The sequence below is a fragment of the Corapipo altera genome, unplaced genomic scaffold, assembly GCF_003945725.1.
Source record: "Corapipo altera isolate COAL_440 unplaced genomic scaffold, ASM394572v1 78, whole genome shotgun sequence".
Classification (NCBI taxonomy): Eukaryota; Metazoa; Chordata; class Aves; order Passeriformes; family Pipridae; genus Corapipo; species Corapipo altera.
Genome location: NW_020884904.1, coordinates 1,105,455 through 1,131,126, shown reverse-complemented (window position 1 = coordinate 1,131,126; position 25,672 = coordinate 1,105,455). Strand labels below are relative to the sequence as shown.

Sequence of the window (25,672 nt, the reverse complement as noted above, 5' to 3'; positions counted from 1 at the left end):
GTCATAATGGTTTCCATTCCTGAATTCTATGAAGGAAAGAATGTCCTCCTGACAGGAGCTACAGGCTTCATGGGAAAAGTGCTTCTGGAAAAGCTACTGAGATCCTGTCCTAAAGTGAAAGCAGTGTATGTACTGGTAAGAAACAAAGCAGGGCAGACACCTGAAGCACGAATAGAAGAAATTACCAGCTGTAAGGTATGTGTCATATGCTTACAGAGTATGTTTTTGTCCTTCATTATAATGTTCCCATTTCATTTTGAGAACAACTTCAGTTTGTCTAAAGCAAACTATTATTGTTAAGTGTTGTTTTTCTTTTTGTTCTAACAGAAATATAAAATCCAAGACCTGGCAGTACTTCTATAGCTGACTTTCGAGCTGTTAGTCTCTAGCAAAGCCAGTAGTTGAAAATTATCCTGTATTTAATTCAGGAGGAGGATGTTCAGTTGAGAAGTAAAAAACTGTGTTATTGCTTGTTAAGAAAATATAAAGTACAAGAGGCGATGGGCTGGGAGTTGTAAGAGGGGGTTGAGACCCTCCAGGTATCAATCAAATCATTTTTACTCTTTGTGTTTTCTTTTCTGTAAGATGAGGCATAGTATTTTTTTTTCCTGGAATGTGATGTTGGATCTACCAGTAAGCAAGAATACATGATCTCAACAGGAACTTATGTTTGTAAATGGAAAAAGGATGTTTGTCTTAGTAGATTCTATCTGTGGATCTCTGTTAGTCAACCTGTGGCAACTAGAAAGGCACTGAAATGCTGTGCTGTGGCACTATTAAAATGGCTGTCTAAACGATTTTCTGTGCAGTCTGGGTCAAATACTTTGATCCTGAAAAGACTCATTACCTTAATATCAGGCTGGGCATTCTTACTACATGCAGAACCACCCATTGTTGTTGCCCATCTTTCTACTAGAGAGTATCCTGTTCATGATGAAAAAGGTGAACAGAAAGAGATTTCCAGCATGAACTTTGCTAAAGCAGAGTTTGTTTATTTCTGTCTAGGTCTTTCTCTTGTGGAACACGGGAGTCAGCAGTTTTATTTTTCAGGCTTAGGAAATATGTTGAGATGCAATGTAGCCTGTACAAAGTGTGTGCTTAGAAGATGCTAAAAGGGAATCAGTAACAAATTATGACTGCACGTAGACTAGGAGGAGTAAGTTGTTTAAAGTAAGGCAATGAATTTCTACAACTCTGACTAGGTAGGATTGCAGCAGATATGGGGATGGCTGTGCCCTTAGCAAATTATTTTCTGTAGCTATGTCAAAACTGTAGCTCATTGCTCAAAAGCATCTGCTTGCAGTCCTGTGCAATGTTACAGAATACAACAGAATGAGTTACAGGGGGGTTCTGTCCTAAATTCAGTCACACATTCTCTCTACTTAAATCTCTCGGTTTGCCACTGTCCTGAAACAAGGAAAAGATCTCCAGACTAAACTGAGATGAGAAAGGAAAAATTTCTCAATCCACTCTTTGTATACACTATTACCCAAATTAGGGAGTATCTGGGCAAGGAGAGGAGTAGGAGTAGTGTGGACTGACTTAAACTTTAGTAAGACTTAATCCTCATTGTAGCTTTTAGGAAACCTGTACCTTGTGAAAGGCTTTTAAATTTGAGTCCAAGCCTGCTTGTAGTTTGTACCAGCTCCTGCTGAGATAACAATGTGATGAGGTTTGAGTCTTGGTGAGCACTTACTGCTGGAGCAGGTTCACAGCAGAAGAAGTACTGCTTGAGGTAGTCCTGCATCTGAGTCCCACAAGTAAGGACATAAAGGGAGGGTGTTTTGCATCTATGCAGAGATGTAGGTAGGGCCTACACGTGTTGGTTCTGTCTTCATCAAATGATTAGACAAATAAGGTCAAAAGTCTGTAGTTTAGGTGCCATTAATGTCATTAAGATGCTCACAGAAGACCGTGGAAATTTTAGTAAGATCTGTTATCTGAAAGAGCTGTCCTGTCACAAAGGCCCTACCTGTAATTTTTCAGAATTTGATTGGACTCATTAAGTGTTCTAGAGATGCTTGAAGATTCTGTTTCTTGAAGAGTTTAAAATCTAAAGGGGTGAACAAGATATTTGAAATAAAGTTTTGGCAACAAATAGCCAAAAAATGTTGGGGTTTCTACTTCCTTTGGACTTCAGGCACCTAATTAATTTTTAATCTAATTAATCTGTTAATTTTAGATATCTATTACATGTGCTCTAGGTGTTTCTTCTGGTTCTCCTTTGTACTGGTGTCAGTGCTAGTGTGAGGTGTGTAGGAATAATGTATGACTGTGTATCTGAAAAGGGGCAGAACAGATGTGATGGACATAGGAAAAGTACCAAACTGGCTCTTTAAGAGCTCATCTGTGGGACTGCTTTTTGATTATAATGCATATCAGCACATTAAGATGGTTAACAGGCAGTTACTTCAGTTCCCTGGAGGCAGGCACTGTCGTTCCAACTTAAAACATAACAGGCTTATTTTTCAAAATGACAGAAAGTTTCCTGCCCTTAGGTAAGCACTGTTTGCTGTACTCCTAAGAATTCCTGAGGCTTTAAATGCAGTCTTGGCAGCTTTGTCCCATAATATGAAGTTTCATGTTTGGGAAGTCCAGGCAATAACTGCAGTCTATGACTGGAGATGTCCCATGTTCTCACTCTAGCATTACCTCTGCTACTTCAGGTGGCCACACAGTGAGCTGCGCTAGCCATGGTTGGGGCAGAAAATATATCCACAGAAAAAGAGCTGGAACCACAGACCTCATGGGACTTCTTGCTATTGCCAGTGCAGGAGAAGCAATGCAAAAGTAAAGAAGTTAAGGGAAGGACCAGTCAGTTTGGTAGCAGTATAAACTTATATTGCCCTAAATGTTGTGAAACTGCACCTTCAGGTGGCTTAATTTATAGTTTAAAATTAATTAGCTTCCTTCTGTGAGGAAATGTCTTTTGGCTATTTGCATTTGGTGTAACTGTGTGGTTGGAGGTGCTACTCTGATTTTAATACAGTTTAGTTGACTGGTGTTGAAGCAGTTGCTAAGATATTGGCCCCTGTGCAATTAGAGAAGAGGGATCTGCTTTGGTACAACTTTCAAATGTGTTTTATTCCCACAGTACTGTGTTGCTCAGGAAAACTTGCATACTAACGAGTGTAAATATGATGAGGCAAGAATTGTCATCTGTGTGTTAACCCACATGGTTAGACCCTAGTTATTTATGAGGGGAATACATGATGGAATATAATATGGGTGAGATTTTTTTCAGTGAGAATAGTTGAACAATTTTATAGGACTTGATCAGATGTTCTAACATTGTATGCCTTTTTTCCTTTAACTCGCCAGAGAAACAATTTCTTTTTTGGTTTATCTTTTAGTAATCTGGAAGTTCTCCAAAACTGGCATAATTTGAGGACAGCATTTCTTAAATCACTGGAAATTTTTAAATCTTGATGAAAGTTTTTTAGAACTATAATCCAGCATGGCTTCTTCAAGTCTATAAGAACCTGAATAGCTTTTATCAAGCTTGGGAAGTGGGCAGACTGTTCATTTTCCGCCTGAAAGAAAAGAGTTTACAGTATTTAGACTGCTACTTAAAATTTCTTTGAGTTCTGGTGTCTAATAGAGACCATTCCTTCTTTTATCTGATGTTGACAGGTTGTAAGGATTGGGAAGAGTACTAAAAAAATATTTAGTGCAAATTGAAGTCCTCTTACTTCTGTACAACACGTGCAATACTGCTTTCACTGTGTGGGATAAAGTGTGCACGACTTCATCACTGAGTATGTTCATGGGAAGTCAGTAACATGTTCCTATGATATTGCCAGCAAGCTTTTCTAACTTACTGATGATCTTGAGAACTAAGGGGATATAAGCAGGAAATGTGGGATTTTTCTTCACTTAAGTGAAATGTTTACCTCTTATCTTCTCTGGGTTTTTAATCTTGTTATTTTTGACAGCTCTTTGACAGGTTGAGAGAGGAGCAACCAGACTTCAAAGCAAAAATAATTGTAGTTATGAGTGAACTTACACAGCCTGACCTGGATCTTAGTGAACCAATCAAGGAAAAACTTATAGAGTGCATTAATATTGTATTTCATTGTGCTGCTACAATCAGATTCAATGAAACACTAAGGTGAGTCTAAAATTCTGTTTATTCTGCTCTAGTAAACCAGTGCTACTCCAAGGGAGGGGGTGAATCAGGTGTCTGCACAGCCTTGCAAATATTCAGCCTGTCAGGCTACCTCATGTGCTCTGATATTTGTGTGCTTGGGTAATTTCATGATGTTTTATAAGGTCCACCAAAGCTTTTGGATTTTCCTTTGCTCTTCTTCAGAAGATGGAAGCAATATTATTTAGATCTGCTTTGCCAGAGGTTAGAATTACACTATTCAACATGGAAAAATTCGTGCCTTTTTAAAGCTTTAGGCAAAAAGACATCCATTATTAACAGAGAAACTAAATAAATTAGCCCCTGAGGTTTTGATGGGGAGGGGGGGGGTGGTTTGTGGGATTTGTTTGGTTGTGGGGGTTTTTTTGGTTGGTTGGTTTTTGAGTTTGGTTTCTTTTTTTGGTTGGTTGGTTGTTTTTTTGTGGTTTTTTTTTTTTTTACTAAATCCCTGTGCCTGGATTTTGAAGCCTTTTGGAAGGGAAGCTGTTGAAGAGACTAAGAACATATTGCTGTTCTGAGTCTTCCAAACATCATGTGTTGCTCTGCTCTCAGGGATGGGCAGAGAGGATACACACATGCTGTAGTTTTATGCACTGTGCTCCCTAAGTAATGTTAGAACATTTTTTCCTGGTGTGTGAAGGGCAACACAAACTGTTCCTTCAAACTTCCTTGTTAGCAGGGCAATGCAAGTGTTTCAGAGGATACAGTTTTGCCAGAAAAGTTGGGTGGGGGAAGTTCAAGCACTTGCTCTCCTACCTAATGAGAAAAACAGGAGATTAAATACTGCTCAGCTGTTCTCCCTGTCTTTAAAAAGTCCTTTATTAGCAGTAGAGGTTTGCCTTGAAGGGAACAGGGAGAAGTAGATGCAGAGGGAGAAAGAGAAGAACAAGAAGTGGAAAAAGTGGTGCTCACGGCTCCGATTATGAACTCCTTCCTTTGATTTGTTGAAAGAGGCAGTGAAGACTGAGAACAATATCTAAAAAAAATCCCCAAAACTAATTAGTTTCCATTGATGTTAATTGCTTTGGGATAGTGTTCCCCCTTTCTTGTCACCCTCTTTAGTAATAACATGTGATAATGCAGTCTGGAACTTCTTAGTGATTGTTTGGGGGAACTAATTTTTTTGTTGTTAATGAAACACTTTATTGCAAGGACTTTGATAAAGTGTTACTTAGCTGCACTCTTGAAACTTAGTTGATTAGTACACTGTGTGCAAGAAAACTGATGCCCATAGCAAGTTCTGTAGGCTGGAGAGAATGTGTAAATAGTATAAAATAATCATAGTAGTTGCTCAGCAAGCTGTTATCTGGTGGGAATTGTAGAGATACACCTACTCCCCTACAGTGTCCTTAAACACTCTGATGAGCAGCAGTGAAGTTAGAGCATGAAAATGTGGATCTTGGTGATTTTCCTCTTTTTTTCCCCTTCCTTCCTGTATTGAGCCTCATGCTATCCTACAAGAACATGACAGTCTCCAACTTATTAGCCCTCTTCTGAGTCATTGACCTAACTCAGCTTGAACTCAGAAGTTCAGAGATGCATCATGTGGCAGCTCAGTGTTGTGTTGCATTATTTCCTTCACATTTTATGGAACACATAGGATTGGGATTTAGACTGAGATCAGAGGTCTCCTGACTTTCACACTCTAGTAATGGAGCATGAGGATGTTGGTAAGAACAGGATGAAAGGAAAGTTATTCTGAATATTGAAAGATGTTCTGAATTGGGACTGTGGTATATTGTTTTAAGCAGGAAGTTAGGACAGTGTCCATGCTGCTTTTTTTTGGGGTAAGGCAGAGTACTGAGGAATACTTTATATATCCATCACTGAGGCGTTTAGGAATGAATTTCTTTTTGCGTGTTTTTTGCCTTGCTTTCTACTAATCCCGTTTCTGTTTAATCAATAGAGATGCTGTTCAGCTAAATGTGATTGCCACACAACAGCTCCTCTTCCTGGCACAGCGAATGAAGAATCTGGAAGTGTTTGTGCACGTTTCGACTGCTTACGCGTATTGCAATCGGCAAGTGATCGAGGAAGTCGTTTACCCACCTCCTGTTGATCCCAAGAAACTCATAGATTCTCTTGAGTACGTGTTATGTTTGATGAAGTTACTTGGGTAATCTGTAACCATTTTCTTCCTAGGAATGAAATGCCAAAAAAAGGTTAAGAGCCCTAAAGATGAAGAGTTAGCTTATGCTGTCGTGTAAGTCTGACAGCATGGCTGATGCTTCCCTTTCCTGGAAAGGAGATGGATTAAGGTTTATGGTTGCTTTAGGCTGAGCTGGGTGTGGAGGGGTACTGAAGGAGAGGGATGCTCTTGTCTACTCATGGTGCCTCCTCTGTGCTGAGAGTGCCAGTCTTTCAGCTGTATGATGAGCTGAATTAGAGGGTATTAAAAAAGTTGTGCTGTTGCAAGTGTGCTGCCACTGGCATTTGAAGGAAGGGGATAAAACTCTAAGACAGTCCCCTTGAACAGCAATTGCCACTACATCCACCTAAATGCCATTGCAAGATCAGACTGAGATACTGGAATAATATTACTTAGCTGTGGAAGTAGTTCTGTTAGGTATTCTGAGCCCCAAACATTAAACATCCGTTTTCTGTAGGCTTTTAGTATTGAATTGGGCATTATGGGAGGAGAAAAATTACTTGTTCTGTACTTTATTTTCTGTGTATATTACCTGTCCTAAGGTAGCTGTCAAACTGTGAAGCAGGTGGCAATATGGGATAAGTGTAATGTAATACATAGTAGTCTCAACTTTAATCAGTCTATTCTTGTCCTACAAAATATCTGCTTGGAAGAGAAGTATGAAACTGAAAAAAATGAATTAAAAAGTAAAACATCTACTTTAACTTGTTAATATAGGTGGAAGAGTGGTAACATTAAAACCAAATGAGGTACCACCCAGAATTCACATTGAACCAATCAGATATTTTGAAATAGTCCTATGAACTCATGAGGGAAAGCTTTTGTAAACCTAGTGATCTCTTGCTGAGCATGACACAAAAAACCAGATTTTTGTCCCTTTTTGGGCTTTCCTGCCCCTTTTCCCACTCCAGTTCATATTACAAAGGGAATCCGGTGCATGTCTGCTTTGATTGTAACAGAATGTTGGGGAATAACAATTTATATACCATTTATATGGCTACGTGACTGAGAACACCAAAGTAGCAATAGTTCCAGAGGTACATCTCTGTTTTGTTTGTGTGCTATGACTGAAGGTTATCACAGTTTTAATATGAACTGGGAAACAAGATGAAGTTGCAAGACTTGACTGATTTAAGGGGAGAAACACAGTGACCAGCTTGCTTCAGTGGTGTGTGATTGCTCACTGCAAAGGTGGAGGTGATGCTCACCATGCAGCTGGGACTCCTTAGCAATGGCAACACCTCCTAGATCATGATGCAGCAAGCCTTTGTTCCAAAGACCAACTTGCTGTGTCTGCATTTCGTGTTTGAGAACTTAGTTGATAGAATTCAGATTATTGTAAAGGAATGTAGTGCTTGTTCTGTTGTTGGTGTGTACCAAGTGAATTACTTGGGCAAAAAAGTAAATGTCAGTATGCTTCTTTCAGTGGACACTGAGCACACAATCTTCTCTTTTACTGAGAAACTTGTCTTCATTTAGTTGTGTGTCCCTTTTTCTTTAAAGGAGAAGAAAACAATCATAGTAACTTTAGGAATTCACACCCCACACCCCCAGCGAAGCAGCATGCAGTAATTACACTTGCTTCTTGTTTTGTTTCTTTAGGTGGATGGATGACGACATAGTGAGTGATATTACTCCTAAACTGTTGGGCAAAAGACCCAATACTTACATCTATACAAAAGCCTTAGCTGAATCTGTAGTGCAGCAAGAAGCATCAAAGTTAAACATTGCCATTGTGAGGCCGTCCATCGTTGGTGCGAGCTGGAAGGAGCCTTTTCCTGTAAGTCACCAAGTTTTCACCTGACCATCTTGCCTGTGAACTGCAGGACACACTGACAGCCTCTTTATGTAGGGGAAAATCTCTTAGATGATGAAGTTGTGTCTTAGTTGCTTCTGAATAACAACTGATACAAAAGCTGTCAAAGACAGTGTGTGAAATTCAGACGTAAATTACTCCAATCATAGAATGGTAATACATTTGTATCACAATGGGAGATACTATTTCACACATTAAATCAATAGTCAACTTTTTACTTTGTGATTCTGTGTATCTTCATCTGGTTGTATCAGGAGCTGCAAAGGGTGACTAAGAAAACAGATCTGTGGGACAGAAAGATGTTTTGACTTTTAGTCAAACTGTGTAAGCTTTGCAGGGGGATGGCATAAGTTCTGTGTGCTGTGCTGATGTGTAGCGTATATGCCTCCTCCTGTATGAGAGACTGGTGTTGGATTAGCTTCTCCAGTTCAAGACAGACTGCTTCTCAAGCCCTTAAAATTCGTATAATTGACTTTGCCTACATATTGAAGCATGTCCAATGTACACGTCAAACCAGTGAGTATATAGTGTCTAAATACTGTCATTAAATTTGAGCAAGAATGTGTTCTGCTTGGAAAAAATGAGAAAAATGAGTTGCCAGAAGCTAATCTTAAAAATACTTGTAAACTTGAATACTTGCAACATAAACATATTTTTATGGACAATGCCTTGTAGTTCATTCACTAAGAAATAAATAAACTGGCATCTCGCTTTGAAGGACCACTGAGTCTACAGGGAGATCTCTTATCTGAGTCACAGGAACTTGCTACATCACCAGATTTTGCTATGGAAGAATTAGAGATATTTAATATCTTTCTCCTCTTTATTCTCTTTTACCTCCACCCCTTACACTTATAGAAACTTTTCAGATTTTCACTTGAACCTGCTGAATTCAGTATTCTCTAACCAAGTTGTTTCCCTCCTCCTGTTCATAATAGGGTTGGATTGATAACTTCAATGGACCTAGTGGTATCTTCATTGCTGTAAGTAATGAATATACTTAATTTTTCCCCCTCCTTTTAGAAGGCAACAAAGCTTCATATATTTTACTGGTGGGTCTTCTGTCTCTTTTTTTTTTTTTGTTTTTGTTTTGTTCTTTAAGGCAGGAAAAGGAATTCTTCGAACAATGAGAGCTACCAACGATGCAGTAGCAGATCTTATTCCAGTAGATGTTGTTATCAATGCTACACTGGCTGCAGCCTGGTATTCTGGAGTTCATAGGTATAAGAGATGACAAAAGAGAGTACTAAATATTTTGAAATTAAATTGTGTGTTTAATAAATCAGTCTTCTACTGAACTCCTTGTCAGTGTCCTGCTATTCCCTCAAGACAAAGGAATCTAAGGTTCTGATGGCATTCGTCTCTCAAAGTGTAACTTATTTATGCCAAAGAGGAAGATATCATCTACTGATACTGTTGTACAAGCTCTGTCTGAGAATTCTTTCCTGGGTCTTGTAATCAATACAACCTGCAGTAGTGTAGGTGACGCCTTCTCTGAAATAAAAGAAATACAATATTTAAAGAAGGAGAAAAATACTGGAAGATGATACAGAAAGCAAAAGAAATCTACTGTGAGATTGATGCTCTCTGCTTTATGTATAGGATGCTGTTGAGGGAAAGGATAACTTTGGGCATGTCTTTTGTTGTCTGTGTTTTTAAAAGTTTGTTTTTCTTCTAACTTGCTTTTTTGTCGTTTTTCCCCCCCCAGACCAAGAAAACTCATGGTGTATAATTGTACAACAGGTGGCACCAATGCTTTCCACTGGAGTGAAGTTGGTATGCCATGTTTATTTTCTCTCATTAGTCTTAATAGAAAAAATAAGGTCAAACAATCAAAGCACAGGCCGTAATCAGTAGATCATATTGCATGTTTATTGTTGAAACTGGTATTGTAGCCATACCTCTCAATTTTGCAGTGTATGGTGCTTTTTCATTATCTTCCATTGTTAATTCTCTCCTCCCTCTCCCCCTGCAGCATTATTACCATTTCATTTTGTGCTGGGTTTTTTTTTAATTATTCTTATTCCATTATAACTTAAACTATAGGACAACTGATTTTTCTGTTTGATGTTGCTCTGACCTAATCTGCAGAATGTGGGTAGTGTGTGGAGAAAAGCATTGCTCAGAGGAGCAGTAGTGATGTTGGGTGTAATGCCAACCTTACTAAATACATATGGATAAACAGCCCACAATTAAGTGGTTTGTACATCTGCATAATTGAGAGGTTTGGTAATAGTTTTACCCTTGTGTAGCTCTTTGCCCTAAGTTAATTCTTGGTTGAGGTGGCTTTTTTAATCTTAAGACAGCTGCGTGACACTTCAACTATTCATGTATAGGGAAAAGTAATTTTTAAGGAAGTATGGCTACCTATTTTCAACTCCTGGATATCCTAATTAGAATGTTACCCACAGCTTTGTAATAGTTTTTGTTATAAATAGCAATATAAGCTGGCTGACATAGTAAACTTCAATAATCTATTTTATTTCTCTTTACTACTTTTTTCACACTTTTGACTTGCTTTTGCCCATTTTATACGTATGTGTAGTTACAAGCATTATTGCTTCAACCAAACTTGGAAAATTGCTGATTTATATCCTCATTTTAATCAGGGTATTTAAACACTGTCTATAGCAACAGCATAAAGTTAGAAGATTTAAAGAGAGGCTAATTTCCACTTAACTTTTAAAGATTCTGCATATCTGCCATGTACTGAATTTACAGGTGCCATCAGGAGTTTCACATGGAGTCCCATCCTAACTGCTTTTTTCTTAATGCTTAAATTTGGATAAGTTGTTTAAAAATGCCATTTAAAATTCACTTGAGATGCTTGCAGAATCCTCAGTCTGTTTTTAAATTCTTCACACAAGAGATTGGAATAACCTTCTTCATGAAATACAGATGACTTTTTAAATAGCTTTATGTGCTTTGTAAACTGAAATTGCTGTCAGTGTTCGAAACCAACAACTTCTAAGGTAGGGAAAGAGGAAGAGAAAGAGAGAAGCTACCATAAAATATGACACTGCTACAATAAAATATGATACTGAAGATGAAGGCATAAAAGACCTCTTGATTATAGTAAGAACCAGTTCAACAGTATTTTGGGTTAAGAGCTTATGACTGTTTTGTTTTCTGTGAATTGTAGAATTGTATGCTGTAATGTTCTTTGAAAACCATTACGTTTTACATGGTTATTACCAAAGCTGTTATGCAACTTTTCTTCTCAGAATACCATGTAATTTCTACTTTCAAGAGGAATCCTCTCGAACAGGCCTTCAGACGGCCCAATGTAAATCTAACTTCCAATCACCTTTTATATCATTACTGGATTGCTGTAAGCCATAAGGCCCCAGCATTCCTGTATGATACCTACCTCAGGATTACTGGAAGAAGCCCAAGGTAATGGTGACTGGCTCTGTCTTTTCTGTTCCTCTGATTTTTAAACAAAGCTATGCTTAGGCTATGATGTATATTGGTTTTCAAAAAATTTTTTTTTTTTCCGTGAATGTTTTGTGACTAAAACTCAACCTTTTTTTTCCCGAGAACAGGTCCTGGAATTCGAAGTGACTTTGAACTTTCTAGCAAAAATGAGAATGGTTTTTGTTGGATAGTTTGGGGATTTGAGTAAACAGAATTAAAGGATGTATAGCAAGTGATGTTTATTCTTGAATAATAAATACTAAAAATATGTTGATCCTTATTTTTTCCTACAGCCCAACACATGAGTATGCTTTTCAGGATATATCCATTAGAGAGTGCAGTAATGATACCTGCATTTAAGCTTACACATCGGCCCATTGTAAGCCAGTTGCACCGTGCACAATACAAAGTGTTTGCATTTTTCTTTGATGTTTTGCTGAGACTGAGGGGTCACGAACCCGGGTAAGAAGGACAGGGCTGAAACTATGTTGCCCTGCAAGGTGGTGGAGACTTGTGAAGAAGACATGGCCTGGGCACTATCTCCATTTACTAAGTATGAGCAATAACGATCCAGTGGCTGCATTTTGAAGAGATTAATGACTGCCCCAAAAGTGCTGTCCAAGATACATCTCAGATCAGAATCTTAGCCAGTCATTAAACTCTAGGAAGGTGCTTGCATTAGGATTGTTGTTGCTTTTATAAACTGAAAACGGAATGGGAGACAGAGTTTTTAATTGCGGATTATTCGTGTAGATGATACGACTTGATATGATATGTTGGCTTGTGTCATCTCAACATTCCGTTTAGTTTATAATATTTACACCAGTATTTGCCTAACTGAAGTGGTGAAAATGGCATATCTCTGCTAAATAGGCTAAACTAAATTATGTAGAAGGAATATAAGATGTCACTTCAATTTGTTTCAGATTGGCCAAGCCGTTAGATCTTAACTCAGTGCTTATGTTATGTTTTCAAAAGTATTTGTCTTCAGACTATAAAATCTCCACAGTGGTGACAGTGTATTAACACAAGTGAGTATTCATTTGCTGTCCTGTAGTCTAGGTCTGTCTTACAAGGAGACTAAAGCTCTGTAAAACACTTACACACTGGATCAGTAGAAAGAAGCTGTGTAAGTGGTTTGTAGGAGAAAACTCCTAAACTGCCTTGGGCTCTGTTGTTCCAAGCCTACACAACAGTGTAATGCTTAGGGCAACAGTAGTGGCAGGTGTCTGTGCCTGCATAGTAATCTTCCCACATTAAAAAGTTGTGAGATCTTCAACTCTAAACAAGGTATTGTACATAAAAGTTCCTAGCTTCTAGGTTTTTTCGCATTTTTTAAGTTATACTTAATAAAAATTGATAGTAATTCCCTAAAATATTTATACTATAAATGCTTTCAAATGGTTGTGAGGGAGTGCTGCCAGAATCTTGTCAGGCTTTGAAAGTCTTTTAAGTATTTGACCAATGGGAATAGAATAAAGCTGTGAATAATCATGTTGTTTAGGACACTCTAGCAGTTTTATATTATAACACTGGGAATGTTAAACCTTGTTGTTGCTTTTCCCGAAGTTCTTACCTGATGTCCAAAGATGGAATTTAGAACTTTCATCACTAGTAGTACAATTGGTGACATTAATACTTCCCAGAATAGAAAATACATTTTTACTGATATGAATATTCCTAAGTAGTTTAATGTAAGAGTGGGTGGATCAGTTTCCTATTATGCACAAGATTTCCAGTTTGGAGAAAAGATGGAAGATTGAACTAAAACAAGCTATTGTTCAGTCACAGCTTTTAAGTTGGATACCCAGCCCCACTTACAGGAAGGCAGCTTTCATTATATAGTGCTCTTCTCTCTTTTTTTAAAGCATTTAAAAATTGGAGCCTGCAATAGGAACAGTAGAAGCAAATAAATAAATGTAATTGCAAGCAAGACATGCAGTATTAAATCCTAATGGAACTCTTGTTTAATAATAAGGAAATTTGAGGCAGATCTTTACTCTTGTACTTTTTTCTAGTCTTCTGCCTCAAAGTACTTTAAAGGCTGCTTTAACTGATGGGCTGGAGGGTTGTGCTACTCTTGCTGTGGTCATCCTGTCAGTTGACAGAATGGTTTTAATTACCAGGTAGCAGAAACTTCTAAAGACATGGAAACATTATTGGATATTCTTAAGCTCAATATAATGCTGTTCTGAGTGGAGAAGGGCTGGCTTAATTTAAAATGTGACCTTTTCCACCATGATTTAGCAGAAAAACTTGAGCAGTGTAGTAAAAATCTAGTAAAATAGCACAAGAAAATTCAAATACTCTGCTAACCTGACTTCACATGGTCAGTAGCCTGCCCTCTCTGTGCTGAGTCTGAGTACACTGAGATCTCTATTGTGTACAATGTAAGAAAAATAAGCAATGAAATTACTGTGTAGGTTTAACTGCCCTGTTGTCATACAATCGGGATATTGTACTGCAACCAAATTAATTTTTAACAAGTGGAAAAAATAGATCAGGCCTATGATCCTTCAGAACTACACGATTATGTTAGTAATAATAATTTAAAAAAAAAAATCTTCCTGTTTGGGGTTTTCAAAACACCTGTTGTAATCTCTCTGAAATATGAAATAGTTCTTTTGCACCTCGCTTGTGGAAGCAATGTTTTTTATGAGATGGACGTTTTTTTGCTGTTTTTGCATCTAGTTGAAGGTTCTTGACTTTAACGATTCACTGATAATATTAACAGGTAAGGGAAGAAATAATGCCTAAAATATTTCTTCCAAATTTGTATGGAAAGAACATGTACAATAAGGATTGGCATAATGAAGATTTAATATTTTGTACTGAATACTTAGATCTGTTATAGGATTGTGCAGTTACATAAATAGTGGTGATAATCCTTAGCATCTGAGTTTAAACACAGTGTTGCCAGTAGCTTGCCATATATAGTTAGTTGCATAGCAAAGCTTATTAGTTGTCTGATTATCTTTAATTTAAGGCATAGTTCGTTCATGTAACTTTACATAGTGCTTAGCACAAAAGAACCGTGTTATTTAAAAACAATTTGGTATATTTGAAATATGAAAGCCTTTAAAAATACACACCCAGCAGGTCTTTCCAGTTACTCTGAAAGAACAAGACGTGGCACGAAATATTTAAAGTTGTAATTCAGGGATTTCTCCAGCAATTCGTCTTCTGTCACTGCTTCTTAGAAAGCTAAAGGGAAGGTGTGGCTGATGTATGTAGGGAGGTGTAAAGGACATAATTTCACATCTTTCGTTTCAATTTAAAGCTCCTTTAAATCGAAGCACCTTTCACATAGTTACTGTCTCACAAACCAGAAGTGAGTGAAGAGCATGCTCTTTTTGAATAGATCAATACTTTTATTTCTCTTGGAAGTAGCTTAAATTGTTCACTTAAAGGAACCACAGAGCTGCTGGAAAGATGAGAATTCAGTAGTATGTCTTACACTTCAAAATTTACAGCCAGATGAAAATCTGAAGAAGACAAATCTAAAAGCTTACTCTGTGTTTCTTAGAGAAGTCTTTAAAAAAAAAAAGTAAAATAGTTGGCTATCTGTAATGCTTCTGCAGAGACTTGCAGATGGACAGCCTGTAGATCCACAGAAGGATCAGTCTGTATTTAGCCTCAGGACTGGTTTTAGCCTGGAGGCAATAGGATGTGTGTAAGACCCCTTCAAAATACAGTTGTAGCCTTAAGCCAGGTCACTTCCAGTTGTGTGGTGTAGAAACAAGCCCACCTAACTCATGGATGATGGAATTAACTTGCTTAAACTTTTAATTCCTGTGATGTGCTTCTCAAACTGATGTAATGTATTTAGTGTTGATGGCAATAAGGGCTGCCTAGTAGAGACAAAATTCTACTCAGAACCGAGGTGAAAGTCACCCTGGCTGGCTGCCTGCTGCTGGTGTTCAGACCTTTGAGACGGTCAGCAGGTCTGACTTTTTCGTGTCTTCAGCTTATGAAGGAGGTGTAATGCAGTGCTTGATGTTATACTGACTGGTTATGTATGGTATTGATACTTATGACTCGTATCCAATGGCTGTCTCTGGAATATCTGACCTTCAGAACTTCAGGTTGAGGGATAAAGTTCCATTGTGTGTGTTGATGCTCGGTTTTGAGTCGTGCGTGTTCCCGTTTGCAGGAGGAATACGGTGCTATTGAACTTAGAAAAATTAGTCTGCCAGAGCTACACAAGTGGCCACTAAATGACACCCACTGCTGACATCTCTGAATGAGAGGCTGGTGACAACCTGCTGGTTTTTTTCCCCCCTCAAAGTGTAGTTTCATGTGAATTTAGTGCAAACCGTCAGTGAGAAAGTTAGTCCTCTCCTGCCGACTCTGTAGTTGATTGAGCAGCTGAGAGAATGTGGAGACATTTGATTCTTTTGGCTGATATAGAAAGAAACTAACCCTACAAAGCAAAACAGTTTTTTTGCTTGATGAGTTAAAAATATGCAGCTGAGGTAGAACTTTGTTTGTTTGTTTGTTTGGGTTTTTTTTGTTATCAGCTAAGCTAAAGGTTAGTCTTTGCATTGGTTTAAATTCAGTTTGGTTTTTGTTTATAGAAAAGAGTGAAAACTAATGTCAGTGCCAGTAACAACCTCCTAATGTACACTTACCTAATCAGATATTCATCTGCTCTATTAATATTTTGCAGGGACACAAGTTTTCTTAGACTGCAGTGGTTGAAGCACTTTAATCTGAAGCTGTATTTTAGCATAAGAACACAAACTGGGAAGGTTCAAAAGGGCAAGTTAAGTTAAATAATCTTAAGACTGTCAGTGGACAGACCTCTGCAAAAAGTCTGAAATGCCATTTGGCACTATTTTTACCCAGGCCTTTTTGCTACGAGGTCTTTCTGACCTGTGAGATCTTTGCTTTCCAGGTTTCAAGTTGTTTTCTTATTTTTTTTGACTTAATTAACATGTGGTTTTTTTTTTTTTAAAGTTCAGCTTAGTCTGGATAGCACAGGATATGTTTTGGATACAGATTCTATATTCCTAATTATTTTTGCATCAGAGGAACTCTGGTCCAACTCAGCCCCCACTGTTGCCACCTTGCCCAACTGGTGAAATTATAAGCAGGTTTTTGAAAGCATCTAGAGATGCCTGTTAATAAAATCAGCTGAATACAGTTTGAATACAGTTCTGAATTACTCTGTAAATAGATTCCTATGGGGTTTAAGGAAAAATACTTGCTTTTTGTGTTTTAGAGATACAATAATTTTTCAGTGGTCTTGGTGATTTGTATTGCTCTATTCCATGAGAAGAAAAAGAGGAAATTTTAATATACCCTTAGATACTGAGATACCAGCTGCTAGTGACAGTAGGGGACACTAATGTGATGCAAAATACTTTCTTTAGGAGATTTTCTGGGACAATGTACTATATCCCTTCTACAAGTAGGAATGCATCAAGGCAGCTTTCAGGGAAAAAAATCAGTTGATTTCTATTGCTTCTATGAACTTTATTGAACAAAATTTACCTTTGGAAAGCAATTTCCTGTTATTGCTGGACTCTGCTTTCTTTGCCACCCCCCCGTATCGCTCTGTGCTTAAAATGCTCAGTGTGTCCTGCTATAAGGATCAAATTGGAAGCAGTTTTCCATTTCTGCAAGATGGATATACCTTGAGCACCTGAAACAGGAATTTAATAGCATTAGGTCACATGGTACTGGTTAGTACTTACTAAAATTGAGTCTCTAGCACTGAGATACTTGAAACAGTTTTCTTGTCATAAATGTGGAAGCTTTGCATCTGAGTGACGACTCACATTATTTTTTGGGTCCACTTCAGGTTGTATGAATAGAGAAACTTGCCCAAAGAGAAACTTGCCCAAATTGATCCTTATAACATAATTTCTCTGTACTCCAAGTGATGGTTTTGTAGAGTTGCTTTCTCTGCATAATAAGGGATGATGGAAGGTATTTCTGCATGTTTTGAAGTAGCACAGAATGGTCATGTAACAGGATTTGCTATGATCTGTCTGTGCCCTTAAATATTTTCCTGCCCTTTGCTGCTGATGGTTTTAAGCCTTGATCTCTCAGTGACAATTTTGTTCTATTACAAAGCTCTGGTCTTGCACAGTATACAGAAAGATCAGGGAAACTTCCTACCTTGTTTAAAGTTGTCCTGCACAGATGTTCTGCACTGTGCAATTTGACTCTTTCTTCAAGTCAGACTGTTCAGTACAATTAGATATTCCAGTGTGCTGAAGGGAAAAGTGTTCCATCTCTGTGTCCTGAACTAAGAGTTACCAACAGAAGACAACATATTTTTTCCCCCTAATAGAAAAGAAGAGGTGGTAACATACTGTTGCACTGGGAATTAGGATTAGGAAAAGAGATCTGTCTGATAATTTCTGATTTTGTGTAAAGATCCAACAGCCAAAGTCCACTTCAATACTATGCAGAAATATCCTGTTGATCTTATATAATGTGCTTTAGGTACAGAGCAAGATGGAATATGTTAACATGGAGGTATGGGGTTGTAGGGTAAAAAATTTATAATCTACCTGTCTGTTTTACTTGTTTGAACTAATCTTTACCCCTGTAATCTGTCCATTCCATGCCTTGGATTGTAGGATGATGAAAACAATAACACGTCTTCATAAGGCCATGATGTTGTTAGAATACTTTACAAGCCATTCTTGGACCTGGAGTAATGAAAATATGACTATGCTAATGAACCAGCTAAACCCTGATGACAAAAAGGCAAGTAGCTGTGTGATGTGGGCGTGGAGACTGAGTGAAATATAAGTTTATTAATCGAAGATTGAATAAGGACTTGATCTAGTAATGCTGCTCACTGTAGTGTGGAGCTAACCTAGCACAAACTGGGCACTGGAGATTCCATTGTGATCCTTTCAGCTGTGCCAGGGCTGTGTTACAAGCTGGATCAGGGACATGATCAGAGATGAGGAAAGGCAGGACTCCTATGAAGGAGGCCTGATATAAGAGTGGACTGTCTTTGGAGTGGCCTGATCATGTGCTCTGGTATCATATCAGCCAAGTGGCCAAGCTGTTACCTTTCTACCTGCCTCACAAAATAAAACAAGGCTTTACTTTTTGACCACTGCCTCTTTTCTGAGGAACAGGAAGTATGTCTTGAGGGACTTTTTTGCTTGTTTTTAAACCAGTAACAAATTTCATATACCCTTTCCATGCTTTGGCCACAGAGCCACATGTGTTCAAAGAAATCTAAGTTCTCATTTCTTTCTGAAGCACACTCTTGCTGTGTGACTACAACTGCCCCATGCAGGGGCAGGAGTGAAACAAGTGGAATGACAATCTGTTGAGGAAGAAGGAAAACTGATGTTTGTTAGAAGGAAAACCAGTCTCAAACTAAGTGCTATGTGGCGGGTTGTCCCCGGCTGGATGGCAGGTGCTCACCAAAGCTGCTCTTTCACTTCCTCAGCTGAGCAGGGGAGAGAAAACGTAATGAGATAAGGGCAGGGAGAGATCCCTCACCAGTTACTGTCGTGGGCAAAACAGACTCAGCTTGGGAAATTAGTTTAATTTATTACCAATCAAATCAGAGTAGGATAATGAGAAATAAACGCAAATCTTAAAACACCTTCCTCTACCACTTCCTTCTTCCCAGGCTTGACTTTGTTCCCAATTTTCTCTACCTTCTTGCCACACAGTGTCTCAGGCCCCTCCCAGCTAAGTTTAAACTTCTCTTTGTCTGTGGCTTTGTTGGTTAATATTCAGCTGAATAAAAATTATCATTTACGGTTCTAAACACTCAAATCCATTTTACATTGGAACAGTTTTGTCATTCTTAAGATGTCTTTCCTATTGAACTGTTTTTCAGAATCAGTTCTGTAGTTATTTTGAAGAAAAGCTGCCAAATTTCTAGATAAACTGCCTAAAAGTAAGAAATATAATACCTTTTGGTGATTTTTTTTTTTTTGTGTGTGGAAGGTATTTCCACCCCTTCCTGCCCTCTGGTCTCTTCCCAGCAACTTGAGTTCAGGAAAAGTTTCATAAACAACACCCCAGAGCTTTGGACTGTTCGTGTTTTCAGATAACTGAATTGTCAGTAAGATGTGCATACAGCAAGAAAGAATTAGTGGAAATAATAACTGAACATGTTGTCACTTTTACATTCTTGTTCTGATGATGTGTTATGAAAAATAAAGTTTGAGAGATTCCGGTAACAGAACTAAAAGGCTGTTCAGCATGAATGTATTTTATATGACTAGAGGTGCACCTGACCTTTAACTTGCAAACAATGCCTATTACAAAGAGAAAACTTGAGTTGTGAATTTATCACATTAACTTCCTCTGCTGAGGAAGACACTTGTATGGTTGTCTTCAAAATTTAGCTGTACAACTCTAAGCACAGCTAAAAGAACCCTGTATTTATCAAACAGTGAACCTGGCACAGAGCATAATAGAATTATTTAGTTGCCTAAAAGTAAACAATATAATAGAAAACAGTTTTTAGAGTGGAATTCCTTACGGAGAATCGAAATGGGAAAACAGTTCACTTGGAAGTGGAGTGAAGAATGTTACTGCTGAGGAGGGAAAATAAAGCATGAAATGGTTGAAATTTGGAAGAGATGATCTAAGAAGCTGGTGGTCAAGTCAGAAATGAGATCTAAATCTGGATCATTCTTAGGATTAAGGATAGGATAAGTTTCTTGCATCAAAGACAAATTGGAATTATCTGGAATAAAGACATTTATTTTCCTTTATATAACAGGTGAAATTTTAGGCAACTAACAGTGAAATCTTTTATTTTGTGCAGACATTTAATTTTGATGTTCGACAACTACACTGGGCAGAATACATGGAAAATTACTGCATGGGAACAAAGAAATATGTGCTGAATGAAGAAATGTCAGGCATCCCTGCAGCTAGGAAACACTTGAATAAGTAAGTATAATTTTTTATTTTCCTCTATTTATATTCTCTGTGTCTTCCTGCCTTTATCCAGTTTCACTTTTCCATGTTATAACTTAATTTTTCTTTGTAGCACCTGTTGGTCCTCCACAATTCTTCTGTTCCAGTCCAGTGGTCTGGAACATTTTCTAAAGAAGTTCTGTTTGTTACTCCTGAATTGCTCTCAGTATTAATAGTTACAGTGTTAGTCTGGGATTATGGTTGTAGCTCTGATCACTGGTGTGTGTAATGTAATCCAAATTTCTGATTTTACCCAAGTATCTTTTGGAAGGTAAAAAGGTACACGGTTACATAAGATCAGAATAGCTTGTTCAGGAGGTTTAATAGAACAATAGTTATTTCTTCTGGGAATGTGATCTTTTGAAGCTGAGTAAACAGGCAGGGACTCTCCACTTAGAGCAGGACACTGATGTTGGTGCTCTAAGACAGCTTCCCTTAGCCTTTCCTCTGTGGCTTAATTCCTCCAATTTGAGTGGGTTGCTACTGTCCAGAATTTTACTACCACAGTTACCCTTGTTTTGTTCTTGGCTGATTCATAAAGGCAGTTGTAGAATTTCTGATTTGTCTCTTTTAAGAGTGGAATAAAAGTAATTAATCTTGTTCTGCAATACTACATCATGTGTGCTACTCTGATAGCACAAAGAGGAACAATCTAGGTCATGACTTGTGTTGTCATTCTAAAGACAAGGATTTGCAGTTGCAGAGTGTTTTGATGTGTGCTAAAATCACAAATACACTTTTGAAAGATGGTATCTGTGATAATGGTGGGAACAGTTCAAGAAGTATCCTCTTCTGATTTCTTTTTCTTTAAATTAATTTAGGTGCTGTTAAAAAGTGCATAGGAGTTATCATATAGTTCCCATTCTTTGTACAAAGGATCGTATTGAAAATAACATGAGAAATAATCTTGTACTGGAGCAGCATCTGGTTGCCCCCAACTCTCAGTTTATAAGTGGATTTTTTTGCAAGAGGTTTAGATTCTAATATATGTTTACTCTGAAGTATTAATTTGATCTCTTGTTATCATCTAGGTCTTAACTCTAATCTGAATTTGAGGAGTCCACCACTTTAGTATTGACCAGATTTGGCAGCCTAGGGAAAATGTTTCTCTAGGGTAGATTTGATCCTCAAATAGAAAAGGGGACTTGGCTTTTGTAACACAGAAATTTAAACTGGTTTTTTTTTCTGTAAATAAAGTATGTAGAGAAACACAGCCTACCTGTAAAACAAGAGCAGTATTTCCTTAAAAAGAGCTGCCTTTAAAACACAAATTGTCATGATCTGCTGAGCCACAGAGATTGCTCTGTTTCTAAGAAATCTGAGCAAATTCTGGTTGCTGTTTGTCTTGAAGCTTCCATCTCTATATGTGAGAAGCTTGCTTAAAAATCACAGTTGCCCTAGAAGGTCACTTAGTTTCTCCTAATCTTTAAATATAGTTCCCTGAGAACTAAGGAGTTTAAAATTGCAGTGAAGATTCCAGATTCTGTGGCTGGAAATGTGTCTGGAAAATCCGATGAGTTTTGTTTGGTGGAGTGTGGTGGCGTTTTTTTTGTTGTTGTTGTCAACAACAGCGGTTGGAGTTACTTCTACATATATATGAAGTTCTAAATATGTGGTGAGGAAGAGGGAAGTTCGTAGTGTAAATATTTCCTAGCTTTTGGCAGGGTAAATTACCATGTCTGTGACCTTGGCTTGAAGAGGTTTCTATCAAGCAGCTATAAAGCAGAAGTACATATGGTTGGCTCCAGGGCTGGCTCTGTTCCTTATTTTTCATTCCATTCCACTTTTCAGCAGTGAGAAACCTTCTCTGTTTGGCCCTTCACTTATCCACTTGCTTACATTACGAGTTGTGTTAAGTGAGTGATGAATCTTGAGATGAACAGGTGAACAAATTCTACACCAGCAGTTAATTTTTAGAGTGTCCTTTTCTTCCCTCTGAGTCCTGGTACCTTGGCTCTTGATTATTCCTTTTGTTTTTCCCCAGGTTAAGGAACATCCGCTATGGCTTCAACACAATCCTGGTGATCCTGATCTGGCGCATCTTCATCGCGAGGTCGCAGATGGCGAGAAACATCTGGTACTTCGTGGTTAGTCTGTGTTACAAGTTCCTCTCCTACTTCAGAGCCTCCAGTACTATGAGATACTGAAAAAGAGAAATTTAGCATTAGGACATCTATGCATATGGTGGTCTAACTGCACAAAACCTGTAACATGTAGTCATCTCACATTTTTGTAAAAGCATAATTTCATCTTTTAATTGGAGTGCGAAATAAACGGTATGGTATCTGTAATGTTAGTCGTGTACCTTCCTGGAAACAGAGGAAATAAAATGGTCAAGTGCCAGGTTGAATTGGCATTAGACAAGCATTTGGGTAACTTTAACTCTTTGACCTGGGGAAAACACATTAGACCACTGACCAACATAACTGTGCAATTTGGAACGTGTTTGATTGAAATCTGCCTTAACGTGATTTTTTTTTTTCTTTTGAGTTTTACTCCGCATTGAGCAAGATAAATATTGACTTAGTAGATACTAGCTGCTGTAGACCTATTTATTTGAAATTCTTCTAAATTACAGAGGGTTTTGCAAGTTGAAAAAGTGTATAAATGATGGTGGATCTCCTGAAATAAAAATTGAGGACTTTCGTAATTTGTCTTTACGTTTTGCCACTTCTTCCCTTCTCCTCAAAGTAGGGATGCAACAATGGTGCCTCCTTTGCTTTAAAAGAAAAAAGAAATTAAAAAATGAACCAACCTTCTTTATTTACTGAAGGGCCTTTTGTACAATCTGGGCCTCAGAATGCACTTGGTGGTTCAGTTCTGTGCTTGAAACTGGCTGTGTCCAACTTGCCTTTATGTTGGCATGAACAGTTTGCTTCTCTGAAAGCAAGAATTGATTCTATCATTGAGCAGATAAAAGGAAATGTAACCCCGAGGGGGGCAAATAAAGTCATTGACTGTCCTCTTTTTAATGATTTTTTTATTGGGAACACAGAGCCAGCACTTGATTGTTACACTTCTGACTTCAAAGGGTAAATATAATGGAAAGCAATTTATTATGCTTAGTTGCTATTTATATTACTGGTAATAGTAGCTGGAAAACTATAGACTTTCATTAAGAGATACACCTGGTTTTAAGTCGTAAGCAATGTTAGCAAATACTTTATGAATTAACAATTTTTTTAAATCTTTGAGCTATGAAATTTGATGCATGGACAACACCAATGCTCAAGCACACTTTCCATCCCTGCCCTAGTAAACCTCATCATACTGGGCAAGCAGAGTAAGATGCACCTTGCTTCAAAATGAATAGATGTTAACAGTTCTTCCATCCGTCTTTTAACTTAAATTATCAGGTTTAAATCCGAAGAAATCTGGGGTTTTTTTTCTGCATGTTACTTTGTTTTGGTAGGGAAAACATCTGTAAAAATGGCAAGTTGTAAGAAAAGATTGAATCCTTGTTTCTTTAATCCAAGGCAATACATGAAGTTTCCTTTAAATTTTGGTTGCACAGCATTTGGTTTGAGAGCACTGTAGTGTTCCTCTAATTGATGCACTGACCAGCACCCTTGCCCAGTATTTGTTCATTAAAATCACTTTATACTGATGAATTTGTTCTTGAATCTGCCTGGAAAGGCAAATAATGACTTAATTACACAAGAACTACATTATGCTTGCCCTTGGTAGCTTTTTGTCCTATTTGAATTAAATATATAAAGAACTTATTTTGCTATTTTTCTGAAAACTCTTACTTTAAAGAGAACACCTTTCCTGCAGGTGTATATCTCATTTTGAAAAGATGATGGCTTCCTTGTTGAAGCTAAATATTCTGTAGTAAGTAGTTAAGCTGTAATTCCTTTTTAAAATGACCTGTGTATATATAAAGCTAGTGGTGAAAAGCCTAAATGGTCTAGGACCACACCTTGTGTGAGAGACCTCTGACTGTGGCTGAAAATAAAGTAAGGCTTCTGTGCTTGAAGATGTTACACTTTAACAAATACATTAGGTGTATTACAGTTTTAGTTGCCTCCCCAAGTATCTTACTAGCCCTGGAAGTATGCTTAAGCATTCCTGAATTGTAGACTTTTTTCAGAGGTGCCTACTGTCCAATTACACCCCTTGTCCCATGATGGCACATGGCTGAAGTTTGCAAAAGACAAGTACATCATATTCTGGAAGTTATTCTGTGAAACAATTCTTATGAAAACTTATGAATTTTGGTTGTTTATAAACATTATGATATGATACTTTTAATGTTGATTTGTTAATACTGAGAACTATGAAGCCAATGAACTGCTTATTTCTGGTCTAAAACACTGCTTAGAAATCTAGTCTTTTGAATAAGTAACAAAGAGAAGGATTACTTTAAACATAAGGATATTTAACCTCTACTCTTTAAATATTTGCCAATTTAGAAACCCATTTTTTCCCCTTTTTGGAGACTGTTGTTCTGTGCCCTATTGGTATCTTACACGATTTCATCAGTCATCCTATTTAGCTGCCAGTAGATTCAGTGTCACATTTATTACACTGGTTTTGTCACTTCCTGTGGTCAGTCTGTGAAATTCTATCTGAAGCTCTTGATTTTTTTCCCATATCAGAGCCTTGTCCTCTTGCAGTTCTTCACACAGTGTTTGCACATAATGGATGTTGGTCAAAAATATACTGGAACTATATTTTGCTACATGGAGCTCGACTCACTGTTTTGACTTGCAAGTTACAGGAGGGGTATCAGTTGGTTAATAGGAAGAAGATCAGACTGAAACAACATTATCACTTAACTGTTACTGGTATTTAAATTTGGGACCAGGAAAAAAAAAATTACATTTTCCTGTAATGTTTTTCTCTGCTGTAGGAACATGTTTGGAAACAAATGCTTAATCTGTGAGCTTTTATAAGACATAAACAGAAATATTGGGTGCCTTTGTTTGTAAACCAAAAATAAATCCCTTGAAAGTGTTGTTACAGTGTTGGTTGTATCTTTTTGTGTGTTCAATCTAATTTGTGGAAAATAATTGGATAATGTAAATGCCAGCTTAATATACATGAACCTCCCCTTTGTGAGAAATATGAAGTTCACGACTGATTCTGCATTTAAAAAAAAAAAACAACAAACAAAACCCAACAAAACAGAAAAACCTCCACAAGCACAAAACAAAAAATAAACCACAACCCCCTACACCTCCCCAGTTCAAACCTTTATGGGGTGATATCAAAACACATG

The 25,672-nt window shown here is 37.6% G+C and overlaps 1 protein-coding gene across 1 annotated transcript; it reads left to right on the top strand.

Moving 5' to 3' along the window:
- Window positions 1-25,407, top strand: FAR1 (fatty acyl-CoA reductase 1). The gene is made up of 11 exons (XM_027651112.1): window positions 1-195; window positions 3,936-4,111; window positions 6,054-6,233; window positions 7,899-8,076; window positions 9,051-9,095; window positions 9,215-9,333; window positions 9,821-9,888; window positions 11,337-11,508; window positions 18,123-18,252; window positions 20,294-20,421; window positions 22,433-25,407. The coding sequence occupies exons 1-11, from the start codon at window positions 7-9 to the stop codon at window positions 22,593-22,595; spliced, it is 1,548 nt and encodes a 515-aa protein (XP_027506913.1). The 5' UTR covers window positions 1-6; the 3' UTR covers window positions 22,596-25,407.
- The last annotated feature ends 265 nt before the right edge of the window (window positions 25,408-25,672 follow it).

Bases quoted from the DNA above. Each gene is read 5' to 3' on its own strand.
- FAR1 (XM_027651112.1), top strand. From the start codon at position 7: ATGGTTTCCATTCCTGAATTCTATGAAGGAAAGAATGTCCTCCTGACA. The intron at 4,112-6,053 runs GTGAGTCTAAAA...TTTAATCAATAG, and splicing joins AGATTCAATGAAACACTAAG to AGATGCTGTTCAGCTAAATG. The intron at 20,422-22,432 runs GTAAGTATAATT...GTTTTTCCCCAG, and splicing joins GCTAGGAAACACTTGAATAA to GTTAAGGAACATCCGCTATG.